General features: G+C 41.6%; 1 protein-coding gene across 5 annotated transcripts in view; it reads left to right on the forward strand.

Moving 5' to 3' along the window:
* Nucleotides 1–15,748, forward strand: part of PBRM1 (polybromo 1) — a 58,103-nt gene extending 42,355 nt beyond the window's left edge. For 3 of the 5 annotated variants that reach the window (XM_063411519.1, XM_063411521.1, XM_063411520.1), the window contains exons 26-29: nucleotides 6,105–6,260; nucleotides 8,554–8,624; nucleotides 10,043–10,259; nucleotides 12,623–15,748. In XM_063411519.1, coding sequence (XP_063267589.1) covers nucleotides 6,105–6,260; nucleotides 8,554–8,624; nucleotides 10,043–10,259; nucleotides 12,623–12,795 — 617 coding nt within the window. In that variant the 3' untranslated portion in view covers nucleotides 12,796–15,748. Of the gene's footprint in view, nucleotides 1–2,267; nucleotides 2,427–6,104; nucleotides 6,261–8,553; nucleotides 8,625–10,042; nucleotides 10,260–12,622 lie in introns of all 5 variants that reach the window. The other 2 variants (XM_063411524.1, XM_063411522.1) reach the window with 2 other exon arrangements.
* Nucleotides 15,749–16,325: the final 577 nt, after the last annotated feature.

The raw sequence follows: 16,325 nt of genomic DNA on the forward strand, positions 1-16,325 counted from the left end.
CCTGTGTGAAAGGAGAGAAACTCCACTCCTTCCCCTGTGAAGAGTCAAAATTCATGTGTTCCCTGGTGTGGATGTGAACCAGGGAGCAGGGAGTGGGCTTGGTTTGACACCCCAGTTAAAAAGGGCCCTTCCATTTTCTGATGAAAAGCTGTTGACATTTTAGATCCATTGTGATCCACTGAAAATTTTGTTTGATTTATGTGCAGGGTATTAGTTGGTTTTTTAGCAATAATTGAGTAAAGAAGAGGCAGTGTTGAAAGTACCTGCATGGCTAAATAAAGTAAAATAAAAGGGATTGAGGGAAAGGCCTGTTGTAGGGAAAAACTCTGTTCAAAGCAGGTCTCTTTCCTGTCTCTTGAGATATGTTGGAAATGCTTGAATGATCTTAAGTCCTGGCCTATGTGATTTGGGTTTATTATTGAGTATTAGGGTGAATGCTTTAGGCTGAACTTTCAGATGCCTCCTCCAGTTCCCTTTGGCAGTGTTATTCCATTTGTTGCTTCTGTGGCAGTCAGGGCATGGGTAGGGGTTAGGTAAAACTTGAGTACTGTCCTACGTCAGGTCCTTCTTCAAACCTCAGCACTCTGAAGTCTGATAAAGCTGAACAATTAACAGTAATTTCTCATTCATCAGAGTGTCTCTTTTGCTTTTGTCTGACCATTTTTTGTTTTTTAGCTGGCCAAAAGTAGGTGGGAGTCAGAACAACTGCTTCATCTTTTCCCGAAGTGCTTGCTCTGCTCTGGAGAGGATTTTCTCATTTTTCTACTTCAGGATCTGCCTTTAAATATCTTGTGTATTTTGTGCTCAACTGCATCTGAGTTGCCTGTATTAAATGCAGGAGTTTCTGTGCGTCGTCATCACTCCCTGAAATGGCAGAAGTGGAAAGAAGGAAGGAAATGCCTTTGGAAATGAAACTGGTCTTTGAGTGTATGGAAGTAGTGCTAGAAGCTGCACAAGCAGGTTCTAGAGGAGTCAAAAGTGTGATAGATATTCAAAGTCATGTCCTAGAGGAAGTGGTAACTGGCAGGGTGCATAACTTAATCTCCTTGATGAACTTCTTCTTAGCCTTCTTTTGACAGAGGTCCTTGATTGCTGGTTTAGTGGCAGTTTCCATCTTTCACCAACTGCAAGAGAACTCATAGCCCTGCATTCACTGTTGTTAAAAATTGCTGGAGATGTATCCTGCATCCATTTATTCTTCCTTATTCCTCATTGTTCCAGTCAGACACAACGTTCAGAATAAACAAAACAGGAACTTACATGCCCCCGAAGCACCTGGAGTGGGCATTCAGTATTTCTCCTTTTTTGTTTGCTTGGCTTTTGTTTTTTTTCTTTCTTCTTCCCATGACCCTTTGCCCTTCCCTTAATATAAAATTGTCCTCTGGTCAGATTACCCTGCAGTAGATCTTTTGTTCTTGCAGTCACAGTGAGAGACTTGATTGAGATAATGACCAGATTCATCGTACAAAGGACACACATGACCTCCAGTGAGCAGCACAATGTGAGTTAGACATCTTCAGAAAAAAAAAAAACCAACAAACTCCTAGGGGACCAAATGGGGAAATGACAGAAAGAGGCAGAGAAAAATATTTTTGGTTTATCAAACTGCTGCTTGTTATGTTCCAAAAACTAAGGACCAATATGCACTAGGGAAACTTTACAAATGCTCCCCGATTTTGCCACCACTTTTCAGCTGCATCAGTAGTAAAAACATACGGGGAGCCCACAAATGGCCGTGCCACCAGCTGGCACTGCTGTCTGCTCTTTGCAGCATTCTTTAGGGTACACCTGGCAGATGTGGGGCTTCAATTCCCACAGCAGCTGGTAGAGGATCCACCCAAGAGCTGCTGGCCTTGGCTGCAGCTGGTTTGGCTGAGCCAGTGGTGTCAAAACAGGGAATGTTTTGCCATGTCCTAGTGCAGACCGAGCCTAGTGCTGGACTGCTGCTTCGTGTTGGTAACACTGGTGTTATTATCATCAAATTTGTTCTTTTAATTTTTTTTTAATTTAAATATTTATTTTAATTATTTATTTTTTTTAGAAAGAGATAAAACTTTGTGGAATATTTTTCATAAAAGGTTCTCTAAAAGTCTTAGCTGCAGCCACATGAAATCAAATCATATGCTGTATAAAAAACATTCATCTGTTCTACTTTATATTTGACTAAACTAATGCCAGTGTCTGACTCTAGTCCTTTTTAATGAACAGATAATATTTTGAAAGTCTGGGTTACAAAACAGAACTGAAAATCTAAAATACTTTTACAGAGCGGGCAGCTAAAGTTGCTGAGCAGCAGGAGAGAGAGCGAGCAGCACAGCAGCAGAATTCCTCCCCCCGGGCAGGCACTCCTGTCGGGGCTCTTATGGGGGTGGTGCCGCCACCAACACCAATGGGAATGCTCAATCAGCAGTTGACACCCGTTGCAGGTAAAACGTAGGAGCTATGACCATTTTTTCCTCATCCACTTTATCAACCCCCTTCATAACTGAACACTCTCTTGGGTCACATTGGAAGCAAAAGCTCAAAACTCTTCAGTCCTTCTTCATGATGAACGTGCCTAGGGCAGCGGTGGCCTGGTGTCCAGCCTTGCTTGCTCCAGTGGAGAGTAGCCTGTGGAAGATCAGGGAAGCAGGGTGCTCCTCTGCAGTGCTCCTGTTCTGGTAGTGTGCAGTCGTGTTTATTCCTCTGCCTGGCAGAGTTCACCTTTAGCCCTGCTGGGGCAGGAGGGCAGCAGTCTTCTAGTGCATGCAGCATCTGAGGCAGTGCTAAAGCAGGAGGGAAATTGTTGGGGGTTTAATTGTCAGGGAGGTGAGAGGCCAACAGAGTCTAACCCAGATTTTAAATCCAAGGAAAAGCTTGGTAGAATTGCCTCTTAGGCACTGGTAAGCAGAGCAGACCAGGATCTAGAGCCAATGCAGAAACAAAGACAAAATGACAACATTGCTGGTTTTATCAGGTTATTTTTCAGAATAGAACTGAGCTTGGAGAACTCTTCCACGAGGTCCCTGTTGCTGGGTGTTGAGCTCGTTACCAGTTGTAATCCGGCTTGATTTCATAGGGAGTATGCTCGGAGTAAGTATTTTCAGGATCAGATCTGAAGACAATGTAGTCCACTGAAGATTCTTGTATGGAAATCAGCCATACGTGGGTGAGAAAATTAATTAGGTGTGACCTGATAGGTTGTGTTCCTTCCCCAGTTTCTAATTAAAATAAGAAATTGCTTCAGTCAAGGTCAAAATAGTGCCGACTAGATAAAAATGAGTATTTGGAGGGGTTTTGGTTTGAGTTTCGGGGTCTTTTTAACTTTCCCTTAAGACATTCCAATTATTCCATTTATTCTTTTGTCATTTTTTCTTTTTCTTTCTCATCTCATAGGCTGTGGCCTTATTTTGAGCTGACAGCCTGAAGTGTTTTTCATCACAATCTCTAAATCCCCTTTCAGTAAATAGGCTGCATGGATGTTCAAGTGAAGGCACATTCCTTAGTTGGTTCATGATCTCCCAGTTATAAAGCATTTGTTTACACTGAGTTGCATTTTTCTTTTGGCTTTTTTTCATTCTGTTTGTGGTAATTTCCCTCTGAACTGTTTTGTGTGTGTGTGTACACCTATCTGTGCATATATTAAGAAAAAGGAGGTGGGAAAAAAAGAGTTTCCCAGTGCTGATCTCTTTTGTGAATAATTTACTTCAATTTAGAATATGCAGAAATACCATCTTCTTGTGGTTGTGTTTCCTTAGTTTGGGTCTTGGGTTTTTTGGCACGGAGTCACTTTTCCAAATTTTGGAAGCAGGTGTTAATGGGCAGTAATACTTGCTGTTAACACTTCCTTAAAACTTCCCCAAAAATGTGCATTCTGCCAACTACACATGCTACCTTATTTCCTGTGACAGCAAACTTCTATTTCAGGCCATTATCTTATTCAAGCAGATCAACACCCAAGGCTCTTCACTTTGGCTTTGGGAAATTATTCCTTAAAATAGATGATGGAACAGATCCTTCGAAACTCTTTCTACTTTTGTGGCCCATTTGAAAAACACAGTCTTTCATCTTTTGGTTTTCACAAGTCCTACTTGGAAGTATCTTGTTCTGTTTGGACCTCTCTCACATCCTCCTCCATCCTTGGATTGCTTTTCTCTAGTTCAGAGAGCTTCTCCATCACAGAACTTCTTTATGGCCCCCAGGGCCAGGAAATCTGGAACCCTTCTGAGATGTGTTTCTCTTAGTGTGCAGAACTTCTACATTTAGGTATTGCAAAAGTTTACTTAACCTTATGTTGTTATAGTAAAAACCAGGAGAACAAGTAATTTCAAAGACATCCTAAATCACAGCTGTGGGAGCTGGAAATAGTTTTGGCCATGTTTGCTAATTTAAAATAAAAGTTTGCAATTCATACATGGGGTAAGAAAATGCTGCTCTTACTGGGACTGAGCTACAAGAACTGATTTCTCATGGAGATTTGATGGTACCTTTATTAGCCAGTTGTTGAGAATTTTAATTGGAAATGTAGAACTAAGCTTCCATGATTGATAAATATGGGTTTGATTCCTTGGAGAGTTGTTTGTTTGTTTGTTTTAAAGCTCCAGGAGTGCATTAACTGCACTGAAGATGTGTCAGCAGCTCGGGGTGCACTGGAAATGCCAGGCAGTAGCTACAGTGTGAAAGCTCTTAGTGCCAAGCAGGCTTTGGTGTTTCTTCTTTTCCTTTGTCTACTGGAAATATGGATTTCCCTGTAATAAAGAGGTACAGATAAGGTTCCAGACATTTGAAATAGGTACCTACAGCTTATTTCACGTGTTAGTCTAGGTGCCCTGTGGAAAATGAAGGCTCGAGGGAGATTAGTTTTTTATTTTCTTGGTGTTTTCTCCATTTGAAGCTTTTGGGATTAGAGGTTTCTCCCTTCTGTAATATCCTGAAGAAGTGACAGGTTTAGCTTTTATTTTGGAGCTGCCCCTCCTGTTTGGACCCTGAGCTTGGGACAGCTTTGTTCTCAGTCAGAACTGGTGAGAGTTTTTGGCCAGTCTCATTCCAGAAATCTGTTTTGAAAGTCCCATTTATGAATTAAAGGGAGTGTGGCAAAGATTCGGTGGTTTCTTGGAGCAGACTATAGAAGCCCCAGCAAATCTGCATTTCTAACTTACCTCATCTCTCTAGACCTGCTTCTGTCCTCTGTCATCTTTTCATTGTCTCTCCACCCCCTCTCCTTGCTTACCTGGCAATGCATCCATTTAAATTAATCATTCCAGGGCCTAACAAGCATAGTGCAGTTATACTGTGTAGGTTCACTACATAGATAGCAGAAAATCTGAGCCTAAGCCAGAGAAAGCTCTCAATTTCCTTCCCTTACATGCAGAAAACTAAATTTTTGACCAGCAGCCTATACAGTGTTTGCAGTGTCACTGATTTCCCTCTAAAGACACCTTTGAGACATGGACAGTGAAGTTCTGTGAGGGACTGCAGGTGCTCCTTTTAAGTCCTTTCACTTCAATATAACTCCATGAACGTAAGTTACTGCAGCCCGGGACTTTAAAACTCAAGTTTAAAATTTGTGTTACTGCCTTAGTTCATACTGGAGATGGTTTAATAAAAATCACCCATCACTGCCATTAGTTTCAAGTATGTGAATGTTGTAGGGCTTGTTTTGCATGTGTACTGCAGGAAAATGTCTGGGGTTTTATTTTTGTGGCCTCTGAACTAGCCCACAGAGCAGGGCTGTCTGTGGGGCTGGCCAGTCAGTGTTGTGTTTGTAATCTGTATGCAGATGGCAGAGCTTTAAGCTGTATTAAAACTGCTTGCATTAGTAACATTTAATTGTGGCTGAATTTATTCCTTGTGTTAACATATCTGAGTATTCAACATTTATTGCCCCGTGAGAAACATACAAATACACTAAATACTAATTCATCAAAAGTATAATGTTTCATATTTACAGCTTTTATTTTTAGTTTTTGTTCTTTTTTTGTTGTTTTTGCAAGATACTAATTGTAGTATTGTCTTGCTGTACTAAAGGTGCTTTGTGTGTGTGTGGATAGTGCATGTCTGTGCGTACTGTGTAGACCATGTTGCATGTTATTGATGCATGTTTGAAATTTGTTGTGTCCTTCAAGGCATGATAAGTGGCTATCCACCGGTGCTGCCACCTTTGCAGGGCCCAGTTGATGGCATTGTTAGCATGGGCAGCATGCAGCCACTTCACCCAGGGGTGCCCCCACCCCACCAACTCCCGCCAGGTATGCCAGGCATCCCAGGCATCCCACCACCCGGTAAGAGCCTCATCCTCATTCCCTCTTTATTTCATTGTCATGTACTTGGTTTAACCCATTGTTACAGGAGTTCTCTGCAGCTTGGTCTGGGCGTGGCTTTGGTGTGTGAGCAGCAGCACTGCTGAGTGTGAGGGGTGTGCAAAACCCTGACACAACAGCGTGTCCAGTAAGCCCTCGGGGAAAGGGCACTGGAGAAACTTGGTGCTGCTCCAGCAGGAGTTCTGCTCCAGCCAAAAAACTTCCATGATTATGCTTGAGTTTATCAGAGGTGTGAAAAGCTGAAATCAGCCTGTTCATATCCTTATATCATTTGAACAGCATCTCTACACTCATCCTTTTCTAATTTGAAATGGGCTTATATATGAAATTTCTTGTTCTCATTCCTTATCAAAGTCTTTTTCAGTGTGTTAAAGTCAGACTGCACTGAAATGAGCCTGGTCTTGTAAGACTCCTTGGCCACTGGGGCACTGATGTGTTACTGCGAAACAGTGTTCAGATTAAAGCTTGCTGATACAACAGTGGCTGGAAACATGTAGGGACAAGGTGAATTCAGTATTCTCTGTGGCCAAATTTTCAATTGGTTTTTGAGAGCATTTCTGCTGCATTTGCTGTATTTTCGCCACACTTTTGATGAAAAGTGAGGCTTAAATGAAACAAACATAACCAGTGTTAATGCCATTAATGTATCCCGATTAAGGGGAAAAACATTCATCTGCCCTCTGATCCTGTTCCCTGCTGGTTCACTTTTTACCTCTGATAACTCATGTCCCTATGAAAAAGATATGTCATTCCTCTGTTCAGCAGTAAACAAGCTGTGGACAAAATGATCTCATTTGCCTTCCCCTACCCCTTGTAACCATGTTTATCAGAAGCTGTGTTAAGAATTTTATCTGTGCATAAATCATTTTTGAGTTGGGGAGTTTTCATTTGCTTGCCTGGTGTTTATGAAATCCATCCACATTCCACGTGCAGCTTGGCTGGGGGGGTGCACCATTCCCTGCGATGGAGGCACCCAGGGGAACAGGATAAAAGCTGTGCAAAGACACTTAGCACACGTTTGGAGGTGAATCCAGGACGGTGCATCCCTCTGAAGGGCTGGTCCCACTGCTGGATGTTTGTGGCTAAACTGACAGGATGTGGATTAGCAAAGAGACAATGTCTGGGAGTGGAGGAGCACAGGGGAAGTGGTGCTCAGCTGGGCACAGCAGGCTGAGGGTGAAGCTGTGCTCTGACACTGGGAAGGGGAGGGTGCCCTCCTCCAGACCCCTTCCCTTTGGATTAAAAATAATTCCACAGCTTGTGTTACCAGTGTTTTTCCCAACTTCTGACATAGTATTGGTACAGATGCATTTAAAATGGGAGCTGTGATCAAATGGAAAGTGCATTTGGAAAACGCTGTAGTGAGTGAAACCCAGTGGCACATCCTTTGATCACTGATACAGAAATCATGCATTTAATTCATGTAAATTAAACGCTCAGGAAGAGCAGTTAGTCTGCAGCTTTTCCAATGAATGAACACAAGAAGTGGCACAAACAGAAAGAAAAGCAGCAGCACACGTAACTTCCATTTTTTCCAGATCAGAGCATCTGTATGTAAAATGTCAGGAACTGCATGACTGTCATTTAGATCTGCACATTTTTGTATGTAAGAGTGACACAGTTGTGCTGCACTCTATGCAGCAGGGAGAAGTCCCACTATGCTTGAGAAAAACAAACTTTATTTTTTTGACATCGATTTCAAACATTCATTGTTTTGTATTTAAGGCTATTGAAGCTTAACCTGCAAGTTGCATTTTGTATTAGTGAGATCTAAGAGAATTTGTGCAAAGGCTTGAATTTTATCCTGCTGTGAACATAGTTTACAAAACTGAAAACAAGGAAATCTTAACTGATGCTAAAGCAGATCAGCGTTTCCTTTCTTAAAGGAAAGGATTTTGGGAAGATCCTGTCAAGCCAAAGGTGTACATTATAAATGAAAAGATGCAGTCAGGCAATCACTAAGTAACATGAAAAAAACCTGAAAAGCAAAACCGATTCACTTTGCATTCCTCTAATTAAAATAATTCAACAGGCCACATATCAGTGTTTGTAGTTGTCATGTTGGCTTTTTTTTTTTAATTCAGAAACTTGTCAAGTTTTTTATTGGGGGCGAGGGGAATATTTGAATGTTGTACATCTACTTAAAATAACTGTGAGCAGTGATATCGAAGTATAAATTCGTACTGTAGAAGACCAAAGAGGTATTTGTCACTGCTCTGAAGTAAGACTAATTATTTTATATTTTGGAATATAGGTGTTATAGGCCAAAATGTGTCCCCTATGGTAGGCACTCCAGCACCAGGAGCAAGTCCTTTTGGACAGCAGGTGAGTCATTTTTGCATTATTTATGAGGCTCTAAGGCTCAGAATCAGCATTTGAGCAACATCCCAGTTCAGACATGTAGGGATGCACATAGGCTTTCCCAGGGAGAACAGAAATGAAGTGTTCTGATGTGTTTAGAGCCAGTTAATATCTCACACTCAGAGGGCATGTCTGTACTTGATGGTTGAATTGTTACACTCAGGAGCTTTGTCCAGTGAGGTAACTTCAGTATAAATAAGGCAGTGTTTTGTCTTAGTTTTCTACTAAACTGCATCATTTCAGCATACTGTGAAACTGCTGATAATTCAGGTTTTGCATGTTTTGTGACACAGAGGGGACACTGCCCATTTTATCATCTGTTGACAAGTAGGTAAAAAACATTTTTATTTCACAAACTGATGGAGCAGATGTTCATTGGCAGTTCAGAATTTGTGAGCTGGGTAACTGTGATGATCTGATGTTACTTCTCAGTGATTAATGCAGGTTAACTGTACAGAACATTTCCAGTTTGACTGACTAAATTTTTGCATCATAGAGAGAAATGTGGTTTTGGCTTGAGGGTGTAAAGAAAGGGAGGGAGAGTGGGTAAGCATGGGCAGGTAGTGGTAGGATGGAGGGGAATGGTTTTAAGCTGAAAGAGGAGAGGTTTAGGTTAGATGCTAGGAAGAAGCTTTTTATTCAGAAGCACTGACTCAGGTTGCCCAGAGAAGCTATGGCTGCCCCACCCCTGGGGCTGTTGAAGGCCAGGTTGGATGGGGCTTGGAGTGACCTAGTCTGGTAGAAGGTGTCTCTGCCCATGGCAGGGGGTTGGAATGAGATGAGTTTAAGGCCTCTTTCAACCCAAACCACTCTGTGAGTAGCAGCAGTTAAGTGGTATAGTGTTGATGTCATGATGTTGAATTATTCCAGACCACGGGATGTCTGTGCTAAGAGTTCTCAGTACTGCTGGTTAATCACAGTGGTAGGAATTCAGTGTGACTGGGAATTTTCCTGCCTGAGATTTTTGCCTGACAGTGATTCTGTGGGAATATCCCAGTTGTCCAAGGATCCGTGTCAGTTTGGATTAGATGTTTTAAAGTTAAATTTTGCACTTCACACACCACGGTGTTTCAGATCAAATGGGAGAAAACATGAAGTTAAGAGGAGGTAAAAGGTAATTAAGGAGATAAGAGCTATGGTGATGATAACCAGAGTATATTTACATAAATCAGAAATACAAACAACGTCTGTTGAGTATGAATGGCTGGTTTGCACTTCTTCTCTCTGTGCAAAGCATGCATCTCCAGGGAAATTTTCTCAGGCATTTCCACGTAACCCCACTTGAAGCTCCATTGCATGAGGATGCCCCGTGGCCGGGGTGTCCCCTGCAGTCCCCCCCGTGTGAGCTCTGTGGGGTGAGCCCTGCCTGGCTTTCCTTTCAGATGGGGATGCTGGGCCCGCCGGGCCAGCAGGCGCCGCCGCCGTACCCCGGGCAGAGCCCCGCCAGCCAGCCCGTCATGCAGCAGCCCAGCACGCCCATGTTCGTCTCCCCTCCACCAAAGACACAGAGGCTCCTCCACTCTGAAGCCTACCTGAAATACATCGAGGGGCTCAGCGCTGAGTCCAACAGCATCAGCAAGTGGGACCAGACCCTTGCAGGTGAGGCTTTGGGTTCCTTGTAACCCCATTATTTTTGCTTTTGTAGAAAATGCGAAATAAATCTGCTGTTTGCGTATTAAAATATGTACATGCAATTAATTTCTAAAGACAAATCAACAGACTGAGAATATATATGTTATCCACAGGCAAATTCCACCAGTGTTGTATAAACCTAAGAACCAATGGAATGGGCTTAAATACTAAGAGCAAAAGTGGATTATCTTATATTGTAGAGTTATATTTGCCTTTTTCTAGGACAAACCAGTAGGTAATTGTTGCAATGCATTTCCCACACCCAAGCAAATGATTCTGTATAAGGAAAAGAGTTTTGGTTTACCTCTGAACACAAAAGGGAAGCTAATCTAGAATCTTCCATGCCTTTCTCTGCTCCTGGGAAGTTCAGCTAGTTTCTTTTGGGCAGCAAGCCAAAAGCCCTCCTAAAATATTAAGTACTTAAGAAGGAGCACAAAGGTGCTCAGGGCTTTTTAGGATCTTAGCCAGGTGTCAGATGTTTCTCTGACACCTGTGCACAGCTTTTGTTTTGGTTTTGTATCACTTGTTATTTTCTCTTTTATTTTATTTTCTCTTTTATTTTCTATTTTTAGTTATTTTCTTGTTATATTCTCTTTTATTATAACCTTTGCTTTACAAAACACACCTGAAGAGCCATCTTGCAAATATTATTAAGGCATTTCTGAGAAGTTGAGGGCCACCTCTCAGGACTTGATAGATCTTCACAGAGCTCATTACACTCTGGCCTCTGGTGTAAGATTGTTATAAATACATAACCCATCAAATTAATAAAAAAGTATTTTATTAATTATTTACAAAACAAAATTTGGAAGCAGAATTTGCAAAAACAAAAAAGCCACAAACAAAGTCAGTGTCGAGCCTGGGATCGGCACGGGGTGACCCTAGCTTCAGCCTCCATGGCACTGGAGCCCCCGTTCACAATTTCAGCCTTTGCAGGGTCAGTTTATACAGTTCCTTTAGCTGGACAGGGCATTGCTTCATACCTCTTTGTCCTTCCAATTTCTTTTCCATAGTCATGTAATTCGGCTCTCACTGCCAGATGGTTGAATGGATTTCCAGCAGAGATGAACACTTGATTAGATTTGTGGGAATCTCATATTGGGATGCACACCCAGGATGATGAAGGCTAGATCCATGTCAGTATTGGGATGCACACCCGGGATGATGGAGGCTAGATCCATATCAGTATTGGGATGCACACCCGGGATGATGGAGGCTAGATCCATGTCAGTATTGGGATGCACACCCCAGATGATGGAGGCTAGATCCATATCAGTATTGGGATGCACACCCAGGATGATGGAGGCTAGATCCATATCAGTATTGGGATGCACACCCCAGATGATGGAGGCTAGATCCATATCAAGCGATAATTGTTGAGTCCATCTCTGGAGTGGGCTTATCTCTTCTCAGAGTTACTCTCTGTTGCAAAGTGTAGTCCCAGAGTTTTGGGCAAGGGCATTTACAATTCCTGATCATTTCACTTTATTTCTAAGCCCAAGTGACTGTTACCATATTCTCCCTAAACACGACTGATTTTATACCATCGATCACAAATGCAGGTTATTCCACATCACATTACATGAACATGAGTGATTTATGCATTTTCGTTGTATAAACATGAATTATCTCACATCATATATTACAAGACTGTATCAGGTTGTTATAAATGCCAATCCAATATTCCAATTGAAAATATGATTTGGTTTATTAAAAATCAAATTACAGAATTCCGGTAAAACCAACAAACGGAGTTACGGTGACGATAACCCGGGATTGTCAAAGGGTGAATGGGGATGCAGCCTCTGTTGCACTGCAGTCCCCCCAAAGTTCACAAATTGGCCCTGTTTGGGGTCCAGGTTTTATACACTTTATTTTGCCCCTGGCATAAGATTTCCCCACAGTTCTTTGTTTCCCTGGAGTAGTTATTGGAATGGATTGCTGTTGTTGGTCTGCTGAATGGGGTCTCCTCTGGGAGGGAGAAGTGTCAACTTTAGTCCTCTGGTGGGTGAATGAAAGCCGAAATTTTTGAATGGAAAGGAGATCGGTGTGATGATGAAGCTCTGATGGCTCTGCTGCCCACGGGAGGAGAACTGATTCCTTATCTTAGTGTGTCTTCCTTTCTGATGCCAATCTCATCAAAATCTCATTGTGTCCTCCTAAATGGTGGTTTCTGGGTGGAGCCAGCCTCGGAATTCCTCAATTCCATGCTGGAATTTAGGTTATACCCTATATCACATTTACCAAATCACGATTTTAACATATTCCACAAAACCGCGGGTTAACCCGCTGTATCCACCCCAAAGTCACCGCGGCGTTGTGTTTTTCAGCGCGGCGGCGGGACGTGCACCTGTCCAAGGAGCAGGAGAGCCGGCTGCCCTCGCACTGGCTGAAGAGCAAAGGCGCGCACACCACCATGGCCGACGCGCTGTGGCGCCTGCGCGACCTGATGCTGCGCGACACGCTCAACATCCGCCAGGCCTACAACCTGGAGAACGTGTAGGCTCCTGCTGCAGGGACTACAGCTGGCTCAGTACTGGGTGGGAAGGGATAACCAACAATAATTTGTATCGCGTTTTACTGTACATTGCAAGACCATTTTTATATGAGGACACTTTTAATAAGCATATTTCACTTTTTGTTATATTAAGTTGACTTTATCGAATACACGGATTTTTTGCATATGTTTCCTTTTGTTTGAAAGGCGATTTCATAATTGGTTGAGTGTAGTCGAGGATTCATCTTTCTTATACTTATTGCTGAGAATCTGATGCCATTGTTTTTATATTAAAAAAAAAAAAAGGAAAACAAAGTATTTACAGATTGATACAGTGGAATGTGAATTAGTCATAGTTTACATCCTATAAGAATGTGTGTACCTGTGCTTGTGTGTGCTGGCCACTTCGGGCAGAACTGCTCGGGTGTGAACAGGGAGGATCTCTTAAAAAGAAGCTAAAAGTAAAATGTGCTTTGGCACTAAGGAAAATTGGCATTCCAAGTCAACACTGAGGTGGCTGCGTCGGCTACAGCAGCCATGGAAGTGCTGGGATGGGACAAGGGTGTCTTGACTGCTCATGTTGTCCAGTCCTGTCCAGTTATTTAACCGTGTAGCCAAGGCCATTGTGATCCTAAATCAGTAACACAGTCCCTGTGCTGGCAGGCCCTTAGAGGGGAAGTGTTTCATCTGCCATGGCCTGTGCTGGGGGTTCTGAGATGTCCCCAACACCCAGCAGTGGGACAGGGAAGCTCCTTCCCTGAGAGATTCTGTCTGTGCTGGAAGAGGCTCACAGAACCTGGAACCAGCTCAGGTCTTGGAAGGTAAGTTAGGGGAGAAAAGTGGAGTTGTTCTGTTAGTGAGGTAATGTGATGTTTTGTTAAATTCACTCATACTCTGTTCATGATTGGGCATTGTAAGACATTTTTGTATCCTTTCTTTAAGTGTATTCATTAACCTTAGTGAAAGTTTTGCAATGCAAATTTGAGTGAAATTTGATGCTTAAATTAACTTGAAAGTATAATACTACTGTGTGGTATGTTATGTGTAAGGTCAGCATACCCAGTACGTTGGAGAAATAGAGTACTTGCATTGCAGCCTTCAAAGGGTTTGGGGTTGGTTTTTTTCTTTCTTTGTTTTTTTTTTTTTTTTTAATCTAAGTAAGTAAAGTAGGTATCAACTCTTGCCAAATTTCAAGGTTGTGGCTGCCTTCTGCTAAAGACTTACCTGTCCTCATAACTAACCAACCTTTTGGACTACAGAGTTATTTGTTTAAAGGTAAATCCTTTCATTTATTTAATTTGGGGGAAAAATTAATACTTTTGCATTGCTTTAAGTAACTGGGAAAGCTCTATGAATTTAAGAAAAGTCAGCAGGACTTTTGTCCTTGTGGGCACTGCAACTCAGCCCAAATGAACTGATTTACTGATACATTTCATTTATGCTAGAGATGTTCATCATGTGGAAATGAGTTCTAAAGTCTGTTAGTACAGAACATTTTCATTTTGGTATATTTGGCAGAAGGTTAAATTAAATATTTTCCTTCAAATACTGGATATCTTGGGGTTTGTTTTGCTGATGAAATTAATACTCATGAGGGAAGTGACACTTGCAAGTATAAACTGTGATTTAGTTTTACTGGCCAATCCCTCTCCCTCTCCTATTGCAATCCTCCAGTCATTGCACAGAATACCCCAGGTAATTACAAATAGGCACTTAAAGACAGTTTAGGTCAGATGTGCAATGGATGTGAAGGAAATGCAGCAAAATAACACAGAGGGAAATGACAGTTTTGAACTCTACAAGTAGCACACCCATGGTACAGAAATTCTTTATGGGCCTTTGTAAATTACCAATTTTATTTAATAAAGTAGAAATTTAATAGTCTTAGACCACCCCTATAAGATGTGTTTCTGTTACTATAGGTTTTGCAGGTTTTAGCCACAAATATGGGATGTTGAAGTGAATCAGGCAGCAAAATCCTAGTTTTTGAGCATTTGGAACTATCATGGATTGTACTCATACACCACCAGATTCTCCTACTTCTCAGCATTAACAAAAATTACACCAAAGAACCTGGGATTAATTTTAATTAAATTATTGTTTTATTTATTTTCTTTTGAGGACTGGATGGGACTCCCTTTGGAGCCTGTATAACTCAGATGTTTAATTTATCAGAAGGTCAGTGATGAGCAGATGTGCAGCACTGGCTCTCTCCTGCCGAGCAGCTGAATCCCTCCTTTCACTGCTCTTTCTGGCCCAGGAGCAAGAGATTTGAAGTGCAAACAAAACCTGGCTCCTCCCTCAAGGCAGTGCAGAGCACTACCACTAAGCCACTGGGCTGGCCCTGATCAATTATTTTAAGCCTTATTTATTTCAAAATCGTTTCTCTCTATACTGGAGGCATCTCAGTCGATTGCAGTGAAATTTAGGATATAATGGCTACAGTCTAGAATTCAAAACCAGCAAAAGAAACTTTTCTCACTCTGGTTTAAAAAAAAAAAAAGACATGTCTGTCTCTTTTTCTTTCTTTGTGGGTGTTTGAGCCCCTCATCTGTTTTTCACTGCCGTTCATTGTACTGGCATAAACAAAACTTTCATATTAAAATAAAAGGATGTGTGGGCAATGGTTGGCTTCTGTGAGAGTGGAAAATAGATAAAACTAGGACAGGTATTTTCATAAACCAGTTGGAGACAACTAATAATTATTTGTTCTCTTCCTCAGTCCTTCCCTTCCATGAGAAAATTTACTGTTTGTGTAAAAATTCAAAATGTTGATGTTGGTGACTTTTTTTCAGCATATGTTTTTGTACCTGGTTTATCCATGCTTGGCTTTTCATTAGATCTTGAACTCCTGAAGGCTGAGCTGCTAACCAGGTTTATAACATGTATGTACCATCACTTTGTTTACCTGAGTCTTTTTAATTTGAATAAAAATAGTTTGCAAAGTGTTTTGTTTTAACCAGGTTTGAGTGTTCCATTAAGACTTCTGTTAGGATTTTATTTCAAGTAATTCTGGCTGTTGCTAATCCAGGTGTTCTCAAGTCCTTGGTACATGTGCTTGTGTGTGGATAAAATATCCTTTTTCTATTGTCCTGTATATTTTGAGATGTGCCTGTAGGTGATAAGAACAGTAGTGTTGAAAATTGAGCCATAATGAGCATGAACAGTGAAACTTGAAAAATGTGTAAAGCATTGGGAACCAGCTGAGTGGAGATGATAAGATTCAGTCAGTCCCAGATGCCCCCTTATTAATTGGTTTGAAAATAAACAGCAAGCCTTAATTTCATATGGAAGCTGATGTGGTTCAGGACTGTCTTCCGTGTAGCTGTTTAACAGAGGAAATTAGATGACTAACATGGAAAAAGCATCTTTTGCACAATTAAATTAGAACCAAGGATAGAAATTTTCTGTACAAACTGCAAGAAAAATTAAGTGATAGGAACCTCCCAAGGTGCCTGGCATAAAATTTAGAGAGCTATTTAACAGTCAGAACACAGCATTATTTAATTAAAACACATCCATGTTTTCAGCCAGGG

This window comes from Prinia subflava, chromosome 14 (assembly GCF_021018805.1).
Source record: "Prinia subflava isolate CZ2003 ecotype Zambia chromosome 14, Cam_Psub_1.2, whole genome shotgun sequence".
NCBI lineage: Eukaryota > Metazoa > Chordata > Aves > Passeriformes > Cisticolidae > Prinia > Prinia subflava.